This window comes from Hoplias malabaricus, chromosome 9, assembly GCF_029633855.1.
Source record: "Hoplias malabaricus isolate fHopMal1 chromosome 9, fHopMal1.hap1, whole genome shotgun sequence".
NCBI lineage: Eukaryota > Metazoa > Chordata > Actinopteri > Characiformes > Erythrinidae > Hoplias > Hoplias malabaricus.
This window is the reverse complement of record NC_089808.1, coordinates 25,153,329-25,179,168: the sequence shown is the minus strand read 5'-3', so window position 1 is coordinate 25,179,168 and position 25,840 is coordinate 25,153,329. Positions and strand designations below refer to the sequence as shown.

The window sequence follows — 25,840 nt, the reverse complement described above, 5'->3', positions numbered from 1 at the left end:
TTCTTTTGTTTTTATTTTTGTGTGCCCTGCAGGATGGAAGTCTTCCTAAGCTGTAGCCAGTGGAAGCGAACGTCTACAAAATATCTGGAGGCTAAAATCTCCGGACTCTCCAGTGCCCGAGCATAATGTGATTGCTCTTTTTAATCAGCTCGGCAGCAGCTGGCGCTGCTGCATTGCCTAGTCGCTGGTGGACAGGAGTTTGAGGCTGTAAATCTACAAGAAGCCTGGCACTTTCTTAGCAGAACTGAGCGATTAACATTGAGGAAATCTCCAACCGCAACCAATGCAAGAAGGAGCTGACCGCTTACCTTAATCCTAAATTATATTGAGATGAAGTTGCTGCAGGTTGATCTGTGCAAATCTCAAGTTTGCCAACTAGTAACATCTGGAAGAGCTTGTATCCAAAGATCTTCCAATGCAACACTGTCATAGTCTTAGCCTAGTGTAGCTGGAGCAGCCCTGCCTGGGGCAAGAGAGGTAAGAGGCTATGCCTAAGGGCATTTCTGCAAATTGGTCATATCTAGGATCCTGGTCTCAGGGCTAATCATCGACTAAGTATGCTCAAACCGTCTAGGGATTCAACCTGGTAAATCTCCAGTTGCTGATTCAGGTTTCTTACCTGTCATAGCATACCTTGCAAAATCATTTACTTTTACACTATCCTTATCAACTAATAAGAATAGAAGCTAGTATGAGACCTTGCAATCTTATTTTGAAGTTGTTCATCAATTTCACATGCCCAGGAACATGCAGCATTGCTTGGGGTTTACCTAAGGGCATCATGACTAGCTGGTCTTATGGACCTTGCTGAATCAACAAGTAAGATTCACACACTTGTCATATGTAGGGGTATGACCTAGTCTTGTACATAATCCTCAACCGGAAATTGTTCTGGGATTCAAACTGGCAACTCTCCAGCTTCTGGGCCACCCCTTTTACCCAAAGACTACCTACTTTGGCAACCAACAGGAGGCACAAGAATGCCGCATTTCAATGTTACCCAACACTTATCTAATTTTACCAGTGGACTAGAGTCGGGGAATCTCTACCGTCCATTCTCGGTATTCAGCGTACTCACCCTCACACTCCTGGCCATGCTGGTGGTGGCTACCTTTGTGTGGAACCTCCTGGTCCTGGTGACCATCTTGAGGGTTCGGACCTTCCATCGTGTCCCCCACAACCTGGTAGCTTCCATGGCAATTTCAGATGTGATGGTGGCCGGGCTGGTGATGCCGCTAAGTCTTGTCCGTGAGCTTTACGGCCGGAAATGGATCCTGGGAAAGATCCTCTGCCAGGTTTGGATTTCCTGCGATGTGCTCTGCTGCACGGCCAGCATCTGGAATGTGACAGCGATCGCCCTGGACAGGTACTGGTCCATCACCCGGCACCTGGAGTACACACTCAAGACCCGCAAGCGCATCTCCAACGTTATGATCGGACTGACCTGGCTCCTGTCCTCCGTCATTTCTCTGTCTCCGCTCTTCGGCTGGGGAGAGACGTACTCGGAGGAGTCCTTGGCCTGCCAGGTGAGCCAGGAGCCGTCCTACACCGTCTTCTCTACCTTCGGGGCTTTCTATCTGCCCCTCTGTGTGGTGCTCTTTGTTTACTGGAAGATCTACAAAGCGGCCAAGTTTCGCATCGGAACCCGCAAGACCAACACCATCATGCCCATGGCTGAGGTAATTGAGGTGAGTGTTCATTCAATTTGATGTCTGTCGAAGTCTGTATGAATCTCTTTGTCATAATACAGCTTAGAAATAGGGCTCAGACATCTTCTGAACCTGTAGAGTCTGCCCTCTCCGCTCCATCTCATCACCAGACACTACATCCCTCACATTCTGGGATATGAGGAAGGTTATGAAGAGGGGTGGGGTGGTGTGTCTGTCTCTGTTGTGTTTGAAACTGACTGATGTCACTCAGTGTATTTTACAGAGAGAGGAGGAGTTTTAAAAAGCCTCAGCTTTTCAGCTTCAGGGCTAATGACCTCTGTCCACAGCTCTGGGTCAAACAGGGCTTGGTCCAGAGAGAGCTGAGACTGTTCTAAGCACTGAGAGAGAAACAGAGGGAGATTAAGAGTGGATACAGGAGAGTTTAAGAAGAGACACAGCATCCAGGACACCCCTCAGTCAAAGTGCAGTCGAATAAAACAAGCCACATCTTTGGGTTTATTTGGCACATCAGGAAGTCAGAATTCATTAAAGATGCAGTAGGCAGATTCATTTTGTTTACTAACTTTTAAAATGAATGATTATATATGAAGAACACTATTAAAAATAATTATATTATATTACAGCATCTGCACAAGACTCTGGGCCTCAGAAACCAGGGTTAGTGTGGTTGTCTTTGTTTTGTAGCACTCATGCTTGGCCACTGGGGGTCACACTGACTAATGGGATGAGGATGAGGGACCTCTGGTGGCCAGGTCGGTGAATTACAAGAGCATAGACTAGGTACGGGTAAAATCGCACAGTGCAACTTCAACTCTCAAAGAAATCTGGAGCCATGTATCCACAATTTAGTGTTAGTAGTTGGTTTAACATTTTTTACACCAGCGATGTTGAGGTCAGTCCACTGTGCTGAGAAACACCAGCAGCTTCTTCTGTTCTTCTTTTGTGTCTGTTTCCTTTTTCTCCAAATCTTTTCAGACCCTTTCAGATCTTCTATTCTCACAGGAAGAAAGCGTGGACACCAACATCTGTGAACAGCTGTTTTCAGATCTGAAGTGAGCAAAAGCGGAGCTTGATATTCTCCTTGCTTTTGCTCTCTCAAAGATGAAAGCTGTATGTGCTGTTTGTGTGACAGGGGTCTGCGTTTTGCACAGTTGTTACGGGTCCCTCTTTTTATGGCAGTAATTATTTTGGGTCCATGCTTTTGTTAAGGAAACAGAAAGAGGGAACCTTAAACCAGATGAAAGAGAGAGAGAGAGGTGAAGGACGGTGAAAGAAAGGAATGTTTTGCAATGATCAAACCTGGCAGAGTAACTCTCTCAGTGGGAGATTTTAACTGTGGGTGGAACACACACACACACACACACACAGGGACATTTTAATTGGACCATCTGATCTCGAGTGTCGCTGTGCTCTCTGATATGTTTCCAATAAAACTGTGGAAAATAACGTCCTTCAGGCTTGCTTAGAGGTATGGAGCTCTAAATACCTAAAAATATGTAAATACATAAATATCAGGCTCCTATGGAAAAGCCCACACCTCTGTTTCCTCCACCCACTGCACAACATCACCTCAAGATCTGCATCTTGTCCTGTTACCATGGGAGAGTCAGAGGATTACGAGGCCTAAACTATACATACCTTTGTTACTTTGGTGGAAACATCCATAACACCCATTAATTACACTATGAGATTTTGAGAGCTCAGTTTTACAGTGACTCCTTCAGTAACAGGTTCTCCTCCTTCTGCTGCTGTGGTTGTTTTCTGTTTCTAACCAAAATGACGGTTCTACTACTGCTCCTGTTCACACTCTAGGGCTTCACACTGCAGGTAAAAGTGGCCCAAATCCAATCTGTTTCTTCATATGTGACAACAATGTGTTATTTCTGTGGCTGCCTATTAAAATCGGATTATTGAGATTTGATGCATATTCAAACCGTTTTTCTCACTCATTTGGAATAAAGTCTAAACAGACCTGTTCAGAACGCACGCTTTCAGCGCCTGTTAAATGATAATAAGCTGCTCCCTGTTCGCCCCAATTCCGAGCGCACCACATTAAGGAGTGAGGAGCAGAAGATCTGGATTTTAGCCATTTTCACTCTGTTCTCTTTTTCCTTTGTTCAGAATTTTTCTCAGTTTTTACTCTGTGCTCTTTTTTTTTTTTTTTGCTACGTTTAACCTCATCTTTGTGCTCTCACATAAATGCAGGTCTAGCGCTGTGATTGGACAGACTCAGATGAGGGGGCGGGGCCAATCAATTCTCTGCATTTGACATCAGAAGCGGAGCAGAATCAGAACGGCTTGTTTTATCTTGTGTTTTCTGACTTAGGCAGCACACAGAAAACTGACTAGGGTCTTGTTTCACAGTGTGTGGGTTGGTGGGCTCCAGATTCACACTGAGCCAGTAGGTTTTTCATAGTATGTCCCCTTTTATATTGGGTATTGACCCACAATCTCTTAATACATGGCAAAATGGATGAGGACATTATGTCCAAACCAGACTCTGGACTCTGGAGAGTGTGGACTCTGCTGGGGATAAAGATATGAAGAAAATATGACCTGAAGGATATCAGTAATGGATCAGCAGAATGCTGGACTCTCTGGATTTTAAATGACCGTACACTGCACTCTTTTAATCGCTGCTGAAGGAACACCGTGTTCCCAACACGGAGTAGAACCTGATACCTTCAGACGCTTCTGTGGAATTGAACAACGCAGCCACAACAGACTCAGAAATGAAATCAATCATCTGATAACTTTCCAATTCCAGCGTCAACGACATGTTCCATTACCTGAAAAACTGTTTTCCTGAAGGAACAGTGCACGTGTGTGTGTTATTCCTACAAACAACCGGGTCTGGGCCCAATTTCCTCCCACGCTCCAAAATCAAATGTTGGTAGTTGGATTGGAGACTCAAAAGTGTTCGTAGGTGTGAGTGTGTGAGTGAATGTGTGACAAACAAAGAGACACAAACAATGGACACTGATTGTTTACATACATGACCTCCCTCTGTTTTTACCTTTAGTATTAAAGCAACTGGAGTAGCAATGACAGAGGCTGTTCCCCTTATTATAGCTCAGTGGAGCATCATGATGATTTTGAAGTTGTAATCTTCATGTAAAAACACTACCTACTGTTGATTTAAATATTTCACAATGAGTTTTATGTCAGAGATTCTAATGGTGGGTAAATAATTACCAGCAAACCCCAGGACTGCGAGTGGACATCGAACATCTCTGAGGACACAGTTAAGTGGAAATCTTAACCGCAAACCGAGACTAGAGGTGTTTTAATTACTGAGATGTCCTTAAGAGCTGTGTCTATGTCTGCTGCATGTGACGGCAGCATGATTAAAGCTGTGGTGGAGCACACGCTGAGCTCTGGAGGAGCTTGTGGTGGAAGCTCTGAGAACTGAGGAGGGAGTGGGCTTGGCATGGAGCAGGTTTGCCAGATCCCCAGTGAACTGCATCACCGCAAGCGTGTCACACCTCTGCGCTGCGTCTGACTCACAGGTGTGAGATGTGTACTGGGGTGGATTACGGCGGCCTGGAATAAAGCGGGAGAGGATTCCTGAAACAAGCCTAGGGCTAATTGGTGGGTTGCTCACCCTGTAATCACCAAATTAAACACAGGAATTCACAGGCTGCGCGGGATTACTGTATAATAAAGAAACAGAGTCGTGTGTCGTGTGATTACGGGATAATAACAGACCCTGAATGCTGGAATTAGATCATTAGATCATTAGCAGATTGCTGGCTAATGCAGTACAAGCTAATCACAAGGTTGTGAGAGTGGAGTGCAAACTGGTGGCAGTCATTTTCCATTCACTCACAGCGACAGTAAGTTGTGTTAAAGGAACCATATGTAATATTTTCACCTTAACAGAACAGCTTCAGAATCACTGTGATGCTCCACTGAGCTGTAATAGAGAGAATAGAGCCTTCTATATAGAGTCATTGCTACTTCAGGCTCAGCACCTCAGAAGCTGCACTATGTAACTTTTGAAGGGGTTAGGAAACTATACAACTACTTCCTCCTCCTCCTTGATTTCTGGACAGTGCTGTAAATGTAAATTACACTCTGCATCTGTAGGGGGAGTCCAGGAGCAAAAATACCAAATCTTATTTAGTGTTACATTAATACAAATATTGCCTAATGTTGCTTTAATACTAAATGTAATACAAAATGTAATATATTCATTCATTCATTCATTCATTCATTCATTGTCTGTAACCACTTATTCGTTTCAGGGTCACAGTGGGTCCAGAACCTACCTGGAATCACTGGGCGCAAGGCAGGATCAAACCCAGTAGGGGGCACCAGTCCTTCACAGGGCGTAAATGTAACATATGTACCTTTAAATTACAACTTCAAAATAATCGTGATGCTCCACTGAGCTGTAATAAGGGGAACAGAACCTCTGTGATTGCTACTCTGGGCTCAGCACTGCAGAAACTGCACTATGGAACTTTTGGAGGGAGTAGGAAACCACACAGACCCTTCCCCTCATCCTTGATTTCAGGACAGTGCTGTAAAAAATACACTCTGCAACTGTAGGAGGAGCCCAGGAGCAAAAAACATTACAAAATGTTGCTTTAATACTAATCTTACCTAATGTTGCTTTAATACTAAAGGTAACGGCAGAGCGAGGTTATTGACGTAAACAATCAGTGTCCATTGTTTGTGTCTCTTCATTCTCATCATCATCAATGCAGCCACAAGATTAAAATCACTGTCAGGTGAAGTGAGTAACACTGGTGATCTGGTTACAACGCCCCCTGTTGTGTGGGAGGGGTGGGTTAATGCCTTCAGTCTTCCTGCTCTTTCTCTCTCTCTCTCTCTCTGCTAACAACTCCATTCCAAAGCCTACCCAGAATCACTGGGCGCAAGGTGGGAACACACCCTGGAGGGCACGCCAGTCCTTCACATGGCGACACACACTCACTCACACACTCACACCTACAGACACTTTTGAGTCAATTAAGTCAATTTGTTGGGCTCTAGGGTAATTTCTGGCTGTACTCAGGACTAGCACTAGAAATATCAACACACCTCAAATACAACAATGTTCCAGGGCCAGCGTATTTCTCTGTGTCTGAGACGTCTGAAAAAAAAAAACCCAAAGATGTCAGAGGAACCAAATTCAAAATGACGGCCATTATGATTGAGTTTCTCTACAAGGTGAGATAGAGATATCTCCACACAGGCCTTTCATCTTCAGCCCGTTACTGCGAGATTGCCCATCAGAGTCCTCGGATGTTGAAGAGATGAGAACTCTGTTGTGGACGTTTGCTCACAGCCCTCCCCGTCTCCTCAGAGCCTGCCGGAGGACGAGGAACGATGCGAAGTAACAACGGCGTGAGGCAGGCTTCCAGGGCGAGGTGGAAGAAAGAGAAAGGGAAGTGAAGTGAAGAACCCAGCTGCAGGAGCAGCCCACCACGCTGACAGCTCATCAGAAGTGTATGCCTGGAAAGGAAAACATTGCTGCTGAAGAAAATGAGCTGGAGGAATGGGCTGTGATTGACGGGGGCGGGAGGGAGGGCTGTGGTAGATCTCTCCACATCAACACAAAGAAATACAGCGCCTTCAAACAGCACTGAGACCCACTCTCGCACCACAGGCCTGAGCGATAAAACAGGAAACATCACTTTAATAAAGTGTGTCTGTTCCACAAGCAAACTGGAACGGCTGTTCCCTCTAGGTGGCGCTGTGCGCCTTTTAATCCGTTTAGAGCAAAGGAGAAGAACTCTAGCCGTTCACTCAGAACACCACCAGAGGTACTATCTGCACTAAGACAAAGGTACAGTGTCCCAGAGGTGAAGCACTGAATTCCTAATCGTGAGTGAGTGAGTGAAGTGAGTATGTGAATGGGTCTACATATAAATGAGTGAATGTGTGTACATGTGAGTGAGTTATTGAGTATGAGTGAGTGAGTATGTGAGGGTGTGTATATATGTGAACGAGTGAGTATGTGAGTATGTATGTGAATGGGTCTATGTATGAATGAGTGAATGTGTGTGCATGTGAGTGAATGAGTGAGTTATCGAGTATGTATGAGTGAGTAAGTGTGCAGGTATGTGAGTGAGTGAATATATGAATGAGTGAGTTACAAGCCAATTGACATGAGATGCTCCACCTCCAAAACATTAAATCTGTGCATTAAATATTCATACTAATGAATACTAATCCTAGCACAACTACACGTGACTGTTCGGAACGTATCATTGATTTGAAGCACTGAGCAGCGCCCCCCGTTGGGCGTTGTGATAAATGTGAGTGTGTTACAGCCAGGTAAAGCCATGCAACACCTAGTATTGTGCAATTTTACTGTAGCTTTCCCAGTGTCTCTCGTCTTGTGCCTTAGGTTTAGTATTTTTTTATAAGATTTCATGGTTTTAAATTATTCTTTTTTTACTTATTTACTATGTAAATAATGGTATTATTTATAGTTAATATTCCTCAAATTTGTATTGCTTATTTGCTCTGTGGAGGACCCCCCCTCTATTTTCATCGCAGGTGTTATAATGGCAAAAAACAAACTCTAATGCGAATGAATCCCTGACATTAAAGTAACAATGTGTATGGTTAAACTCAAACTGGAATACACTGCATCTTGTTCATCCAGCCCTGGGACAGACCACCTGGTCATTTCCGGAGTTTGAGAACCCGGGGATAGAGAGATATGTGGCTTGAGTCTGAGCCATACTCCACAGTAAATGCTGCGAATGAATTTCATAAATGGATTATGGTAATGTGTTTTACCAGCTTTCATCTGTTCTCTCGAGTCCTGACCAGAGAGAGAGAGAGAGAGAGAGAGAGAGAGAGAGAGAAAGAAGGAGGGGATGACCCAGTAATGAAGATTATGGCCTGGAGTCATTTAAATGCAGCGCCATTAAAGGAACATATGGAGACGATGCTCAAAGATTCGGACCTGGGAGTTGCGTCTCAGGTCTGTGTTGCTGTCAGAAGCCCAGATGGTCTCTCCTTCTTTTTCTGGACACCTTTAGAGGTCAGAGACAGGAGACGGCTGGCTGCCGATTCACGCACCACTGGATTTTTTACAAAGTGTCACTTGCTCCAGCTCCTCTGGCCTCCAGCGGACAAACCTGCCACAGAAATAAAGGAATGGAATAAAAAGCACAGCAGCAGCAGCTGAAAATACTCCCCACGCTCCGGGCAGAATCCAAGACAACGTTCTGGAACACACGCCACGTCCCAATAGTTATGGACACCACTTTCTCCACAATCTCCCCTTTAAGAGAAAAGTTAAGATAAATAGTTGTTCTTTCAGAACTGTCTCATGCAAATCACTCCACCTTAATCGCTGGGATCCACCTCCAAGCATGAGCTCCTCTCTGGGTTTCATGGAAGATTCATTTCCCACACGTAATCCCGTCTTTCCGCTCGGCTCACCGGAATAACAAAGGATGGTGCGAAAGTGTGAAGCTGACGGAGTAAAACAGGAGCCTGAATATTTCACAGACTCGGAAAACAGGCCCGTGCTTTCAGCTATGTCTCTTGAGCAGGTCATTTCAGTGTCCTGCAGCCACTAGGGTGCACCATAAAAACTACGGGGTTATTACTACAGAACCCCCAACCTTTCTAATGGTGCTTTTCCACTGCATGGTCCCTCAACTTTACTTAGTCTGTTCCCCTCCTCCACCAGGTAAATCTGGTAAAATTACGCTGTGGTCTTTTGAAGAGGTTCAAATGCTCCTTGGATCAGTGGCCGATGAAATCCAGCTTTAGCTTTATTTATTTCATTTTATTTATTTAGCTTTGGATTTATTTTGGACCTTCTTAGATTCAGTTGATTTGTTTCTGGCTTCCGGACGTTTGGTTCGGCTCCTGTTGACAACATGTTGTTGTCTGGTGGTCTCTTAATGAAGACACCCTAAGTCTTTAGTTGTCCCTGTCCATGCTGTGTCCTCAGTGCTGTTCTAATTCAGATCAGAGAGGAGGTGAAGGTGGAGATGTCCTGCTGAACGGAGCAGAAGCCAATTATTCCACAGCTCAGCAGGACGGCTCGGGGAGTTGGGAGAAATCCGGCTGCTTTTCCTGGAGGAAGGACTTGCAGCTGCATGCTGTTTAAGGGACGCTCGTGAATGTTTTGTGAAGCCGTTGTGAATGAAAAGGTGCTCTATAAATAAAAAGTGACCACCACTTTAGTGTTAATTCACTTCTTCTGTTTAGTGTTTAGTGCTTTTTTCTGGATGCACATTTGAGAGGGGTGTATCAGTGTGCCCCGGTTCAGCAAGTCGTCTAAAAACGCCCCCGGGATGGACTCTGTTTCGGTACGGTTCAAGGTTACTATGACAACAGACCCACGTACTGCTAATCTTTACACTGTGCATAGATATGTTCCTGATGTATTTATAGCTTACAGTCACACGCTTCATCTGCGTGTGCTACTTTTCCCCTGGGGTTTGACGCTGCTAGTCTGTTTTTTAGAGTGCATTTTTAAAGGCACCGCTGGAAACAGCCTGTTGCTTCAGATCCTCATTACAGCGGCGCAGAGGTGGGGTACAGTTCAGGAACAGAGAGAGAAAGAGAGAGAGATGAGGGGAAGTGAATGAGAGAGACAGAAATAGACAGAGGAGGAGAGAAGGAGAGGATAGGGGTGATGACGATCTGCTGAACATTAGCAAAGCTCTAATATAGTAAGCGCATAAATTAACACTGCTGTAGCACTCAGGTCTTTGTCTTTGTAATTTAAATGTAGTGTCTCTGTCACAGCTCCAGGATCTTGGAGGTTGTGGGTTCAAGTCCGGCTTTGGGAGACTGTCTGTGAGGAGTGTGGTGTGTTCTCCTTGTTTCCGCGTGGGTTTCCTCCGAGTGCTCTGGTTTCCTCCCACAGTCCAAAAACACACGATAGTAGGTGGATTGGAGACTCAAAGGTGTGAGTGTGTCAGTGAATGTGTGAGTGTGTGTCCCCCTGTGAAGGACTGGTGCCCACTCCAGAGTGTGTTCCTACATTGCACCCAGTGATTCCAGGTAGACTCTGGACCCACCGCGACCCTGAACTGGATAAGGGTTACATATGATGAATGAGTGAATTAATTAAATCTGAAATCCAAGTGCAAACCAAGTAACAGATCAATACTCAGCTGAAGGGCAGTGCACTCTCTCTCTCTGATTGTCACGGTAGACATTTTCTCCAATGTCCAGCTCGTTCTCCAACATGGTTTTCCTGAGGCCAGCCGTGTCTTTGAGGTTAGAGAAACGGGCTTAAAGCCAAGTGCTCACCGCTTCAGTTCCAAGGGAAAATTCGCAGTTGAAGTGCCCTTGAGCAAGGCACTAAGGCCACAAACTGCTCCCTGGGCGCCAAAGTGGGTGCAGTGTTCTTTCTAGATTGTTTATATTCAGAAGCTCCACATATTTTAAGGTGGAATAGTGTGTTGAGTATATGGCTTAAGTTTAACTTGTCTGTAGGTTCTTATTCACTGTTTGGTATTAGAACCACATCTGTACACATCTTCAGTGCCCATTGCTAATTAATGAAGTAGCCCTGTATTTTAAGGTGGAAGCCATAAATCAGTGTGGCTACTCTACTCTGTGAAATTTCTGTGCAGCAATTAGCTGCAGACATCCGCTAAGCAGTGATTTGCATGGTCCCCTGGGACGCCGGCAGGTTTAAGAAGTCTTATCCATATATTGAAGTTAGCCTAGAATTAAGATGGGAGCCCCTAATTTGAATTAACGAATGGAAATCCGCACACAAAGACGCCGTGCTTCTCAAAGGCCTGACTGGGATTAGCTGTGAATGCAACTGAAATACATCCGCCACCATGCTTCACGCCTGGGATTAGCTCACTCTTTCTCTCCTGTAGTAAACTCTCCTGGGACGCCCATAGTGCTGCAGTTAAACCAGAGCTGTAAACATCTTCAGCTGCATGTTGTGGTGCACAGTTTGTGTAATTATTCCTAGCTCTGGAGCAGCTGCACATGAGACTAATGTCAGTGCTAAGATACCAGAACTAATCTTCCAAACTACACCTCTCTAATTTCATTTGCTGTCTGTATCCCTTATCCAGTTCATGCAGTTCGACACACATTCACACATTCACTCACATCTACGGACACTTTTGAGTCTCCAATCCACCTACCAACGTGTGTTTTTGGAGTGTGGAAGGAAACAGGAGCTCCTCACAGACAGTCACCCAGAGGAAACCCACGCAGACACAGGGAGAATACACCACACTCCTCACAGACAGTCACCCGGAGAAAACCCACGCAGACACAGGGAGAACACACCACACTCCTCACAGACAATCACCTGGAGGAAACCCACGCAGACACAGGGAGAACACACCACACTCCTCACAGACAATCACCTGGAGGAAACCCACGCAGACACAGGGAGAACACACCACACTCCTCACAGACAGTCACCTGGAGGAAACCCATGCAGACACAGGGAGAACACACCACACTCCTCACAGACAGTCACCTGGAGGAACCCCACGCATACACAGGGAGAACACACCACACTCTTCACAGACAGTCACCTGGAGGAAACCCACATAGACACAGGGAGAACACACCACACTCCTCACAGACAGTCACCCGGAGAAAACCCACGCAGACACAGGGAGAACACACCACACTTCTCACAGACAATCACCTGGAGGAAACCCACGCAGACACAGGGAGCACACACCACACTCCTCACAGACAGTCACCCTGAGGAAACACACGCAGACACAGGGAGAACACACCACACTCCTCACAGACAGTCACCCGGAGGAAACCCACATAGACACAGGGAGAACACACGACACTCCTCACAGACAATCACCTGGAGGAAACCCACGCAGACACAGGGAGAACACACCACACTCCTCACAGACAGTCACCCGGAGGAAACCCACATAGACACAGGGAGAACACACCACACTCCTCACAGACAATCACCTGGAGGAAACCCACGCAGACACAGGGAGAACACACCACACTCCTCACAGACAGTCACCTGGAGGAAACCCACGCAGACACAGGGAGAACACACCACACTCCTCACAGACAGTCACCCGGAGCAGGCCTTGAACCCACAATCTTCAGGTCCCTGGAGCTGTGTTTTTTTGTGATTAATATAATTATATATAACTTTATACAAACACTTATTGAGAACATAAAAATCTATTAAATAATATATTAATAATCACAGTAGAGTATACGCCATCAAATCCTCACAGCAGTGTTCCCACATTATGTCTAAATCCTCCCAGAACATTAGATTTGAAGAAGGTTAATGCTCTGAGTTTCACAGGAACTCTGGGCGTCCAAGGACTCGTGTCTGTAGCATCGCACGTTTGGAGGCTTGTAGTTTGACAACGCTGGACACGTGCTCATGAATAATGAGGGGACACGTGAACATGAGCGGCGTGCTAGTACAGAGATCATTAGCATACGAGGCTTAGTGCTTAGTAAACACTTTTCATGTCCCGTGATGATGGCAGATTGGAATCATGTAATCCTTTGTTATCTGGACGTCCAAGGGGTTTCGGACACGTAGGGACTACAACACACACTGTGCAGCGACAGATGAGCTACTGTCTCTGACTTTACATCTACAAGGTGGACCAACGAGGGAGGAGTGTCTCACAGAGTGGACAGTGAGTGGACACAGGGTTTAAAAACTCCAGCAGCACTGCTGTGTCTGATCCACTCACACCAGCACAACACACACTAACACACCAACACCACCTCAGTGTCTGTACACGTTTGACCTGGACAGCTGTGAAGCAGACAGTGTTACAGAAGTGTTTTACTGCTGTGGACACTTCTCTCAGCCTTGTGCTGCTCGGCTGAATGTCAGGGCGATGTGTTTTTACGTTTGGAGGCTCGTTATCTTAGGAACGGACTGAGTGGCCGCTGGAGCTGTGGCGAATCCAAGCTTGCTTTCGCAGTGAGAAGAAATAGTCTCCAAAGACCCGAAGGAAAAGCTGAACCTTGCAGATAGAGACTTACCCCTCCCTCCAAGAAACTCAAAACCCTTTTATCTGTCTGGTACAAAAAGCTTTTTCCAGTCCGGGCATCTCCTGACCATTTCCTCCACCATTCTTTCATTATTTCCAGGTCTGAGACACTTCAGAACCTTCCCTCCATTACACACGGACTGTTTCCTACATTATGCTGCGTGATTTTCTTTTGTTTCTTTTGCTACTTTCTCACTGTCAACAGGTGACTGGGTCAGTGTGAGTGAGTGACTGGGTGAGTGTGTGTGAGTGAGTGACTGGGTGAGTGTGTGAAACTGTCAACAGGCTGTGTGTTTGTGTGTGTGTGTGTCACAGTGTGAGTGACTGGGTGAGTGTGTGAAACTGTCAACAGGCTGTGTGTGTGTGTGTGTTTGTGTGTGTGTGTGTCACAGTGTGAGTGACTGCGTGAGTGTGTGAAACTGTCAACAGGCTGTGTGTGTGTGTGTGTGTGTGTGTGTGTCACAGTGTGAGTGACTGGGTGAGTGTGTGAAACTGTCCACAGTTGTGAGTAAGTGACTGTGAGTGAGCGACTGTGTGAGTGACTGGGTGAGTGTGTGAAACTGTCCACAGGTGACTGGGTGAGTGTGTGTGTGAAACTGTTAACAGGGCTGTGTTTGTGGGTGTGTGTGTGAGGCACAATGTGACTGACTGGGTGAGTGTTTGAAACTGTCCATAGTTGTGAGTGAGTGATGGGGTGACTCTGTGAGTGACTGGGTGAGTTTGTGAGTGACTGGCTGAATGTGTGATGCTCTATCCAGGAGGTATTCGTGCCTTCTGCCCAGAAGGGGGTGGGTTTCAGACACACCCTAATGAATGAACAAGTGAATGAACTTCAGTTCTGGAAAGCACCTTGCAGAACTTATAACTGCCTCACACACTCATGCTCCAAAGTATTGCTCCAAAATGGGCCGCTCCCTGTTTTTCTTATTCTGCACATAGTTTTAGCCCCAGGTTTCAGAGTATGATTCTTTAGTGCAGCAGTGCGAGGGTTAAGAAGAGTGTGATTTGAATGTGGTTTGTTATGCTAATACATTTCGCTAATTTGTTTACCTACCCTTAACCTCAGAGCTCTTCTATCAGTGAACTTTAAACCTGCAGCATAGCGAAGCTGGAGTCTAAATTTATCCCCTCAGATAAAAATACTGTGTGGAGATTAAGCAGTGAGTGTGAAAGAGGATCAGTTTTTTAGATTTAAAATATTGTCACAGTCTGGTGTCACTGTGTGGGGAAGGTGGAGTGTTAGATCTTTACTGCAACAAACACACAAGCCTGTCATTTCAGCCTTGTCTCAGGGGGAATTCATGTGTATTTTTTTGTGCTAAAAAGCTGTTCCCAGTATTTGTACAATGTGTACTAAATATAATTGCCACCTGTAGAATGTGTTCTAAATAAATATGTGGGAGCTCACATAAATTTCTGGAAACCCATTGTAAATAAAATCAACCTTCAGGCTTCCCCTAAACCTAACCCTAACCCTAAACCTAAACTTAACAAAAACTGAACTGTGAGCTCCAAGGGATTAGAAACAGTGCGTTTTTCCTTCTGCCAAAAGTATTTAGAGCTAAGAAAGTGGGCTCATAGCGATACAGTTACAAACCACCAGCGAGATGCAGCTGGAGATAAACACCCAACAGCAGGAGGACACTAAAGACTTCTCTGAAGCTCGGAGGACTCTCAGGACGGGAGCTCATCTGCATGCAGGTTCTAATGCGCTCTCACACTCAAACACCTCTGTCTAAATCACCCTCCTCTTCACTAATCAGAGAAGACGGAGGAGAAAGACCAAACACCCTGGAGACGAGCTTACATGCGTACATGTTCGTATTAGTCGCTACTTAGACTTGAAAGTAAGGACAAGGGCGTAAGTTTTATTTCAGAGTTTAAAAGGTATATCTAGGATTGTGGAAAAACACTGTTCTCTCTCGTTTGTTTACATTCTGGATCTCTGCGTCTTTTAAGGTGGAGTGGTGTGTGTGAGTAAGAAGCGACTGTATCTTGTTGGTGTCTGAATTGTAAATTGTCTGTAAATGTTTATTCACTGTTTGAATTCCCACAGAAACTTATGTGTAACTCGAGGTGTTTAGTTTTGTAGGTCTTTCGCTAATGCAATTAGCCTTCTCCTGAGTTTGGAGACATTTCCACCTTAGGTGACAGGAAAAAGCAAAACTAAGTAAATATTACCCACCTATGGAGTAGGAAAAGAGCAACATCCTCATCTCGTTTCATACTTTTCAAAATTTGGAGTATCTCTGTTGTCTGTTATCATATGTCCTTGTTTCCATGGTGAAGTCCAGATGACCGGTCTCTCTGTTCCATCCTGAAGTAAAAGAGACCATGAACAACTACCGATGGACTTCACTGTCCAGTACAGGGCTGGACAGACATCGGTGCATACTGTATTGGGTTTAACCCAAGCCTGTAAGGGTGCTTCCAGTTTGAATCGGATTCTGATTCCCCAAGGCCTGTAGTCCAGTTGTTGCTCTGCATACATTATTACCCCCCCGTTCCCCCTGTTCTTCAGCACTCAGGACCCCCACAAAGCAGGTATGATAGGGGTGGTGGATCATGATTAATGCATAATTCATTTACCCTAGGTTTAATTCTGCTGTATTCGGACAGGACTAAAATCACAGTCACATCATCCAGTGTCTTCTAGCTCCTCCCAAGGATCCACAGGCGTTCCCAGACCACTTGGGTAATATAATCCCTCCAGCAGGCCTTGGGTTTCCCCAGAGCCTCCTTCCTATTGGCTGTGTCTGGTGTACCTCTAGGGGACGTCATTATCAGTGACCCCAATGACAGGAAGGAGCAAAATGTCAGCGGCTGAATTTTAATGTCTTTTTCTTTTTGTCCTGGACACATTCAGAGAAATTCAGACCTCTCTTTCTCTCTCTCTCTCTCTCTCTCTCTCTCTCTCTCTCTCTCTCTCTCTCACACACACACACACACACACACACACACACAAACACAGAGAACAGGGATGGTTGGTCAAAATATCCTAATGTAAACACAGCATGTGAAGATTTCTCAATAGAAATGTTATGAAAGAAAATTCCATCCTTTAAAGTCACCACTTGAGAAAGGCGAGGTCCTCTGCTGACCGTCACAGTGTTTGAACATGGGTTAGACGTCTGCCTGGTTCCCATGGTTACATCCAGCTGACCGCTGTCTCTCTGTTTATTGTGTTAGAAAGTGTCTGCTGAAATATCTCCTGAGCTTCATCAAAGTATGGTCTGTAAATGTTGCCTTGTTTTTCAAATTCCATACACCAACCCCCTGTTTCATTTCTGGTTTTAACGCGCCCTCACCCACTTCCCCTCGAGGGAGTCCCTGGCACCATCTTAAGGGTTGTTGCATTTATGTAAGAACTGAAGTGTGTTAGATGAGCCCTCAGAGGAGTGAGGGAACGAGTGAACACTGATGTCCACTTCAGAATGTACTGTGAAATGAGACAATTTTTGTAACCACGGTGAAAACAACGTCAGTCAAGGCCATTTTTGATTGTAAACCAGATTAAAATCATCTGGATCATCTGGTGATTACTCATTGAAAGTAATCGGTAGGAAACGTGATGTTCAAATCACAGAGGAAGTCGATTCAGTGGGGTTCATGTTTGTATTTGTTGTGGAGGGTGAGTGTCTTCAGACTGAAAAAACCTGTTCGTCCTTGCCCCATACTCTGAGTGGTCACTTGTAGGTGCTAAACACTACTGAGTGGGCGAGGGCAAGTGGAAACCAGAATGGAAACTGACTGAACACTATCCCTCTCTCTGTTGCTCTTCCAGGTGAAGGAGGCCGGACAGCAGCCTCAGATGGCCTTCACCGTGCGGCACACAGCAGTCTCCTTCCAGACGGAGGGCGAGACGTGGCGGGAGCAGAAGGAGAGGAGAGCTGCGCTGATGGTGGGAATTCTGATCGGGGTTTTCGTCCTCTGCTGGATCCCCTTCTTCCTGGCCGAGCTCATCACTCCGCTCTGTTCCTGTGACATTCCCCCAGCCTGGAAGAGCGTCTTCCTGTGGCTCGGATACTCCAACTCCTTCTTCAACCCTCTCATCTACACAGCCTTCAACAAAAACTACAACAGCGCCTTCAGGAACCTGTTCTCCAGGCAGCGCTGACCTGGCCCAGACTGCAGCTCTGGCCACAAGTTGTAAATGATGTCCATTATTAGGAATGCACTTGCTTTAACTTATTCACAGGCAAACAAGTTTTTCAATGCTATTTCATGTTCATGCAATCATTCTGACAGATTGTAATACACCACCAGAAGTGTAGGGGGTGATATTACTTCCATTTTTCTGCGCTGTATAATGATCAGGAGATCCACATGGTCATTCCAACAGATTGTAATACTCCCCCTGAAGTGTAGGGGGTGATATGGCTTCTATTCTTTGTATTCCAAATGATCTTGTTTATACAGTTCTACAAAGTCTTTCTCTAATACACCACAGGGAGTGTAGGCGAGATACTGCTTTTTATAAATTAATATTTGCTCCTGTATTGTTCTATAATGATCACGTAATTCGCACAATCATCCATACAGATGGTAAAACACCACCAGAACTGTAGGGGGCAATATGGCTTCTTTTGCTTCCATTAAATATGCTCAATAGTGTTTATATAATTCAATGAAGTCACTGTGACAAATTGTAATACACTACATTAAAGCCCCCATATTGTTCTACATTATTCACCTGATCCATACATTCAGTCCGACAGATTGTAATACAACACCAGAAGTGCAGGGGGCGATAATGTTTTTATTGTTTAAGCTACTGCTGATCTATAAAGTTTATACATTTTAATGAAAACATACTGAGAGGCTGTAATGTAATACAGGCAATGTAGGGTGCAATATTGCTTATACTGTTCAATCTAAATGGCGCTGTATAATGTTCACATCATCCACATGTGTAATACACTACAGGAAGAGTAGGGGGCGTTATAACACTCTATAATGTTCATAAGATCCATACATTCATTCTGACAGAGTGTAATACACTACAGGAAGAGTAGGGGGCGATATAACCCTCTATAATGTTCATATGATCCACACATTCATTCTGACAGAGTGTAATACACTATAGGAAGAGTAGGGGGTGATATAACCCTCCATAATGTTCATATGATCCACACATTCGTTCTGACAGAGTGTAATACACTACAGGAAGAGTAGGGGGCGATATAACCCTCTATAATGTTCATAAGATCCTCACGGTTGTTCAGAGAGAGTGTAATACACTTCAGGAAGAGTAGGGGGCAATATAATGCTCTATAATGTTCATGTGATCTACACAGTCATTGTGACAGAGTGTAATACACTACAGGAAGTGTAGGGGGCAATATGTTTTTCCCTATAATGGAGAAATTGATAAAGAAAACCACATGCTTGAAACTATCCTTCAGCAGATTGAGGAAGCAGTGGGTCCATACTCATCGTAGCACAAAACCCACTCTTACAGGTGGATTGTTCCAGGTGTTGAACAGAGGTCCAGATGTGGTCCAGTCTACATCCTCAGTGTCTTCATGTGTGTCCTGTACATCTGTACCTCCCACAAGCTGTTGTTATCGATGGGTACAAGTTTGAATTCTCAGAACTAATAGTAAAGCATCTATCTCCAGCTCCATCTTCCACAGCGGAGCCTTGGGGGACCTCTTCTCCCAGCAGTGATGAAGAGAAGAAAGGGAATAAAGGATGACAGCCAGGGAATGCAGGGATGATGAAATATGATCGTGACAGAGGATGGACAGTTGTGCCTCAGGTCCCCGAGCTTTTCACAGCTGGAGTTAAGTAAACAAAGACGGCTCTAGACTTCCCTCGACCATCAAGAGTTCCCCAGAGACTTCCTGACTTCTATGTGTCTCTCTCTCTTTTGTGTTGAGAGCAAAACCTCGTATATCCAGGGACACTGCCGGGACGTCTCAGTTGACCCGAAGACGCCTAGACCTAGTTGGTTTGAAATGCTAGGACATTGTAATTACACAGCTACACACATAGCTTGGTAGTTATATTTCCATTCGGATCCCGATCTGAAGTGACAGGTTGGAGTCTGAGCTTCCGGCGACATTCCGTCCCGTTTCAGTGTCTGAAATGTAAAGCTTGTTGATTTATTGATGTAAAACCAAGATGACACAGGTTATAATAAAATATCTGGTGCAGCTGCTGAGAGTCAGAGATCATTTACAAATTCATACGAATATGATGTAGCTGTTACTTTCATGCAGTTAGCGCTCTCCTGAATTTAGAGTCAGTTCCACCTTAGGTAATGTAACTGTAACAGCAAAAATAAGTCAGTGTTACCCCCCTATGGAGTAGGAATAGAGCAACATCCTCAGCTCGGTTGGTGCTTTTCAACCTTCGGAGTTTGTCCATTGTCCAAACACCTCCAGATAATGAGAGAGAGAGAGAGAGAGAGAGAGAGAGAGAGAGAGAGAGAGAGAGAGAGAGAGAGAGAGAGAGAGAGGGAGAGAGATATGCCTGAGCCTGTTCGGAGCATGACACTTAGTTTCCCATAGAGCCAGGGCTACATACAAACACCTGTGCTTTTTCCAGCGCAAACAAAGCAGAGAGCAGCAAATGATGTGGAAACATCCTTTGAATTTTATAAAAAGTGTTTTAGATTAAAATCAGGAACATCATCTTTAATAGCTCCACAGCCTTCTCAGTTCTTCTCACCGTGGCGGGAGGAACACAAATTTCCACCAAGATATCACTGGACCCTCAGAATTACGAGGTCCTTCAGGAGTCAGAGATAAACTGAATAAAGTAGGGTCGACTTTAGATTAATCAACCATTCCACACAGTCTTAACTGAGAGTGTTGATTTAGGCACCTTGTTTTCAGGGGGGAGTGTGTGTGCAGAGGAATGTTATATTTATCTTGCTGCACCTGAAGCTCCACCTACAGGTCTTCGGGGAACACTGGTGGGTGGTTTAGGTGGGAGCAGGAACAGTGCTCTGGATCAGCGCTCTCAACCTGTCTCACATTTGCTGGAGCAGAACATCTGCAAGACACTTGGGAACAGTCATTCATTCATGAGGATGAATGTGTGGGGGTCTCCTGGAAGAAGTGACTGAGTAATTAGTTACGGGGTGAGTGAGTGAGTATATAGGTGACTATATAAGTGAGTGAGTGATATCCATGCAGATGGGATTCAGGACCCACCTCTGATCACACACTTCTGAGGCTGCAAATCTCAAGCTCCAGCCTGGTTTAATCAGAGGATGAAAAGGTTTGGCTAAAAATCCTCTCACAATTCGCAAATCCAATTATCTCTATGATCAGATCTCTGCAGTGATTTGATTTGGGGTCAGTGTGTGTTTGTGTGTGTGTCTGTCTGTCTGCTGCCACCTTGCTGCTCATTATTACAAATACACGCGTAATTCCCAGAGGCAGCACTGCTCACTTCTTTAGAAACAGCCATGACACTCATTGGCCACTTTATCAGAAACACCCCCCTTCTACTGACACTCACTGGCCACTTTATCAGAAACACCCCCCTCTAATGACACTCACTGGCCACTTTATCAAAAACACCCCCCTTCTACTGACACTCACTGGCCACTTTATCAGAAACACCCCCCTTCTACTGACACTCACTGTCCACATTATCAGAAACACCCCCCTTCTACTGACACTCACTGGCCACTTTATCAGAAACACCCCCTTCTACTGACACTCACTGTCCACATTATCAGAAACACCCCACCTCTACTGACACTCACTGGCCACTTTATCAGAAACACCCCCCTTCTGCTGACACTCACTTTCCACTTTATCAGAAACACCCCCCCTCTACTGACACTCACTGTCCACTTTATCAGTAACACCCCACCTCTACTGACACTCACTGGCCACTTTATCAGAAACACCCCCCCTCTACTGACACTCACTGTCCACTTTATCAGTAACACCCCACCTCTACTGACACTCACTGTCCACTTTATCAGTAACACCTCACCTCTACTGACACTCACTGGCCACTTTATCAGAAACACCCCCCCACCTACTGACACTCACTGGCCACTTTATCAGAAACACCCCCCCTCTACTGACACTCACTGTCCACTTTATCAGAAACACCCCCCTTCTGCTGACACTCACTGGCCACTTTATCAGAAACACCCCCCCTCTACTGACACTCACTGTCCACTTTATCAGAAACACCCCCCTTCTGCTGACACTCACTGGCCACTTTATCAGAAACACCCCCCCTCTACTGACACTCACTGTCCACTTTATCAGTAACACCTCACCTCTACTGACACTCACTGGCCACTTTATCAGAAACACCCCCCTTCTGCTGACACTCACTGGCCACTTTATCAGAAACACCCCCCCTCTACTGACACTCACTGTCCACATTATCAGTAACACCCCACCTCTACTGACACTCACTGGCCACTTTATCAGAAACACCCCCCTTCTGCTGACACTCACTGGCCACTTTATCAGAAACACCCCCCTTCTGCTGACACTCACTGGCCACTTTATCAGAAACACCCCCCCTCTACTGACACTCACTGTCCACTTTATCAGTAACACCTCACCTCTACTGACACTCACTGGCCACTTTATCAGAAACACCCCCCTTCTGCTGACACTCACTGGCCACTTTATCAGAAACACCCCCCCTCTACTGACACTCACTGTCCACATTATCAGTAACACCCCACCTCTACTGACACTCACTGGCCACTTTATCAGAAACACCCCCCTTCTACTGACACTCACTGGCCACTTTATCAGAAACACACCCCCTCTACTGACACTCACTGTCCACTTTATCAGAAACAACCCCCTCTACTGACACTCACTGGCCACTTTATCAGAAACACCCCCCTTCTACTGACACTCACTGTCCACATTATCAGTAACACCTCACCTCTACTGACACTCACTGTCCACATTATCAGTAACACCTCACCTCTACTGACACTCACTGGCCACTTTATCAGAAACACCCCCCTTCTGCTGACACTCACTGGCCACTTTATCAGAAACAACCCCCTCTACTGACACTCACTGGCCACTTTATCAGAAACACCCCCCTTCTGCTGACACTCACTGGCCACTTTATCAGAAACACCCCCCTTTTGCTGACACTCACTGGCCACTTTATCAGAAACACCCCCCTTCTGCTGACACTCACTGGCCACTTTATCAGAAACAACCCCCTCTACTGACACTCACTGGCCACTTTATCAGAAACACCCCCCTTCTGCTGACACTCACTGGCCACTTTATCAGAAACACCCCCCTTTTGCTGACACTCACTGGCCACTTTATCAGAAACACCCCCCTTCTGCTGACACTCACTGGTCACTTTATCAGAAACACACCCCTCTACTGACACATTTTTATGTTTACCTGTGACTGGTCAGTTTCTGAGTGAAATAGATAGCTGTGGTGGGCGAATCTGTCTTCACTGGTGTCTGTTTCTCTCTGTCTTCGTCCTCGAGGGTCTGACCTTGCTGTGAAACAAATGAAGAGCTGTGGACTGTATTTATTGGAGAGTGTCTCTGTCTGCGTCGTCCTCCGGGGAACGGCTGGACGCTCCGAGATGGACACAGCCGTCTGGGTTTAAAATTAATGGCGCCTGACATGTACGAGCAGCTGGAGATGCCCTTGAAAGGTTCGGTTGCCAGAATCAATAAACCGATCGATTAATCAATACAGGAATTAAATTATTATTCCACCCTCTGAGGATGTTACTCAAATCAGTATCCACTTCATTACAAACAATTAGCTGTAGAAATAAGTTTTAAAGTGTCTGTGTATAAGTATAACATTCAAACATTCTCCTGTTCTTTCTGTATTTTACGGTGACTGTTGTGTAGTATTAAAGGAGCAGTCTGTAATCCTGACAGCAAGTATTTAAGTGGTACTGCACACCACATTCAAAACATTGGAGTGAACTGTCCCCAGATGCAAAGCTCATGCGGGTTGCCAGGTTAATATAAATTAAACCTAATTAAACAGTGTGCCATAATTGACCTGTTTACACCGAGCAGTGTCCATCATATGTATCTCCATATAAAACACACGTGCACACACACTACCCAGTGCAATCAATTTGTCCTAGTTCTAATGCAGCTGAGAGTACGTTTCTCTCTGTCTCTCCCCAGTGGAGAGTCTCTCTCTCTCTCTCTCTCTCTCTCTCTCTCTCTCTCTCTCTCTCTCTCTCTCTCTCTCTCTCTCTCTCTCTCTCTCTCTCACTCTCTCTCTCCACGGTGGAGATGAGGATTATTCCCAGAGAAGGTGGAGGACTCTTCAAAACGAGCCCTGAACCGACGCCTCCATCTCACTCGCCCAGCACACTTCACCTCTCCTCTCTCTCTCTCTCTCTCTCTCTCTCTCTCTCTCTCTCTCTCTCTCTCTGTGCGCATGCGCGAGCGTGAGCGTTGGAGTGAGCGGAGCGTTGTGATTGAGAGCGGTTGGCGTTTTTTTGCCAATTTTTTTGTGCGTGTGCGTTTATTTCAGATTTTTCTGAAGTTTGTGTGAGTGTGAGTGTGTGAGGTGTGTTTGGTAGTGTGTTTGTGGAGCTAGGGCCTGTGGGGGAGTCTGCTGTCGGCGTTTGGCGGAAGCATGGCGTCCTCCCACACCCTGTTGTGTGAGAGTCTGACCCGCCGGCACGCGGTGAAGGTGGAGTGCCGGGCGAGTATGGAAGAGTGTGGTACGGCGGCGGTAGATGTCGTCGGCCACGAGAACATGGTTTCCATCTCGAAAATGAGCAACGCGTTTGTTTTGTTTTTGGTTAATGAGCATTTCGCGGCTGTTTTGGTGGAAAAAGGGTTAGTTATTAATGACCAGTTCACGCCTGTGCTGCCCCTGAGTACCCCGTCCAAAAGGATTATTTTGTCCAACGTCCCTCCCTTCATTAAAGATGAACACATCGCTCAGGAGCTTTCCCGCTTTGGGAAGCTCGTCTCCCCGATCAAGAAGATCCTCATAACTTGTAAGTCGCCCTTACTTAAACACTTGGTGTCTTTCAGAAGATCTGTTTTCATGGTGTTGAATGGAGGAGCTGAAAGTTTGGACTTAGTCCTGAAGTTTAAAGTTGATGGTTATGTTTATACAGTGTTTGCTTCGACTGAAAATAGTATGAAGTGTTTTGGGTGTAAACAGGTCGGACATCTTATTCGTGACTGCCCTGGACGAGTTAATACAGGTACTGAGGGGACAGGGGGTACTGAGCGGTCGGGGCCTGTAGTGGCTGTGCCTGCGGTGGTCGTCCCCCCTGCGACTGCTGCTTGGCCGGCTGCACGGACCCCGAACAGTAAAATGTCACCACCGGGGGGGTCCGCTGTTGGGGTGGCTGCCGGGGACGTGCTGGCCACGGTGGAGCCTTTTTCAGGGGGGCCCTCTGTTGGGGTGGCTGCCGGGGCCGCGTTGGCCGCAGCGAAGCGCTCTTCGGCGGGGACCTCTGTTAGGGGGGCTGCCGGGGCTGCGTTGGCCGTGGTGGAGCCCTCTTCGGTGGGGTCCGCTGTTGTGGTGGAGCACTCATCAGCGGGGCCTGCTGTTGGGGGGGCTGCCGGGGCCCCGTTGGCCGTGGTGGAGACCTCTTCCGTAGGGTCCGACGTTGCTGGGGTGGCTGCTGGGGCCGCGCTGGCGGTGGTGGAGCCCTCTTCAGTAGGGCCCTCTGTTGGGGTGGCTGCCGGGGCCGTGGTGGAGCCATCTTTGGCGGAGCCCTCTGTGGGGGTGGCTGCCGGGGTCGGGTCGGCCGTGGTGGGGCCCTCTTCGGCGGAGCCTGCTGTTGGGGTGGAAGCTGGGGCCGCGTCGGCCGTGGTGGAGCCCTCTTCGGCGGGGCCTGCTGATGGGGTGTCTCCCGGGGCCGCGGTGGCCGCGGTGGAGGCCTCTTCGGCGGGGCCTGCGGTTGGGGTGACTGCCGGGGCCGCGTCGGACGCGGTGGAGCCCTCTTCGGCGGGGCCTGCTGCTGGGGTGGCTGCTGGGGCCGCGTCGGCTGTGGTAGGGTCATCTTCGGTGGGGCCTGCTGTTAGGGTGGCTGCCGAGGCCGTGTCGGCCGAGGTGGGGCCCTCTTCGGCGGGGCCTTGTGGGGGGGGCTCTGGTGGTGTTTACGTGGAGGAGAGGGACGGAGGGGTGCAGCACAGCTGTTCTGAACTGGCTCCAGCCCGAGAAGCAGAACAAGAGGCTGGAGGAGTAAACCTGATGGAGGTTGAGTCCGTTTTTAAAATTC

General features: G+C 46.6%; 1 protein-coding gene across 1 annotated transcript; it reads left to right on the top strand.

Moving 5' to 3' along the window:
* Positions 1–778: 778 nt before the first annotated feature.
* On the top strand, positions 779–17,837 carry htr5ab (5-hydroxytryptamine (serotonin) receptor 5A, genome duplicate b). The gene is made up of 2 exons (XM_066681975.1): positions 779–1,688; positions 17,430–17,837. The coding sequence occupies exons 1-2, from the start codon at positions 981–983 to the stop codon at positions 17,760–17,762; spliced, it is 1,041 nt and encodes a 346-aa protein (XP_066538072.1). The 5' UTR covers positions 779–980; the 3' UTR covers positions 17,763–17,837.
* Positions 17,838–25,840: the final 8,003 nt, after the last annotated feature.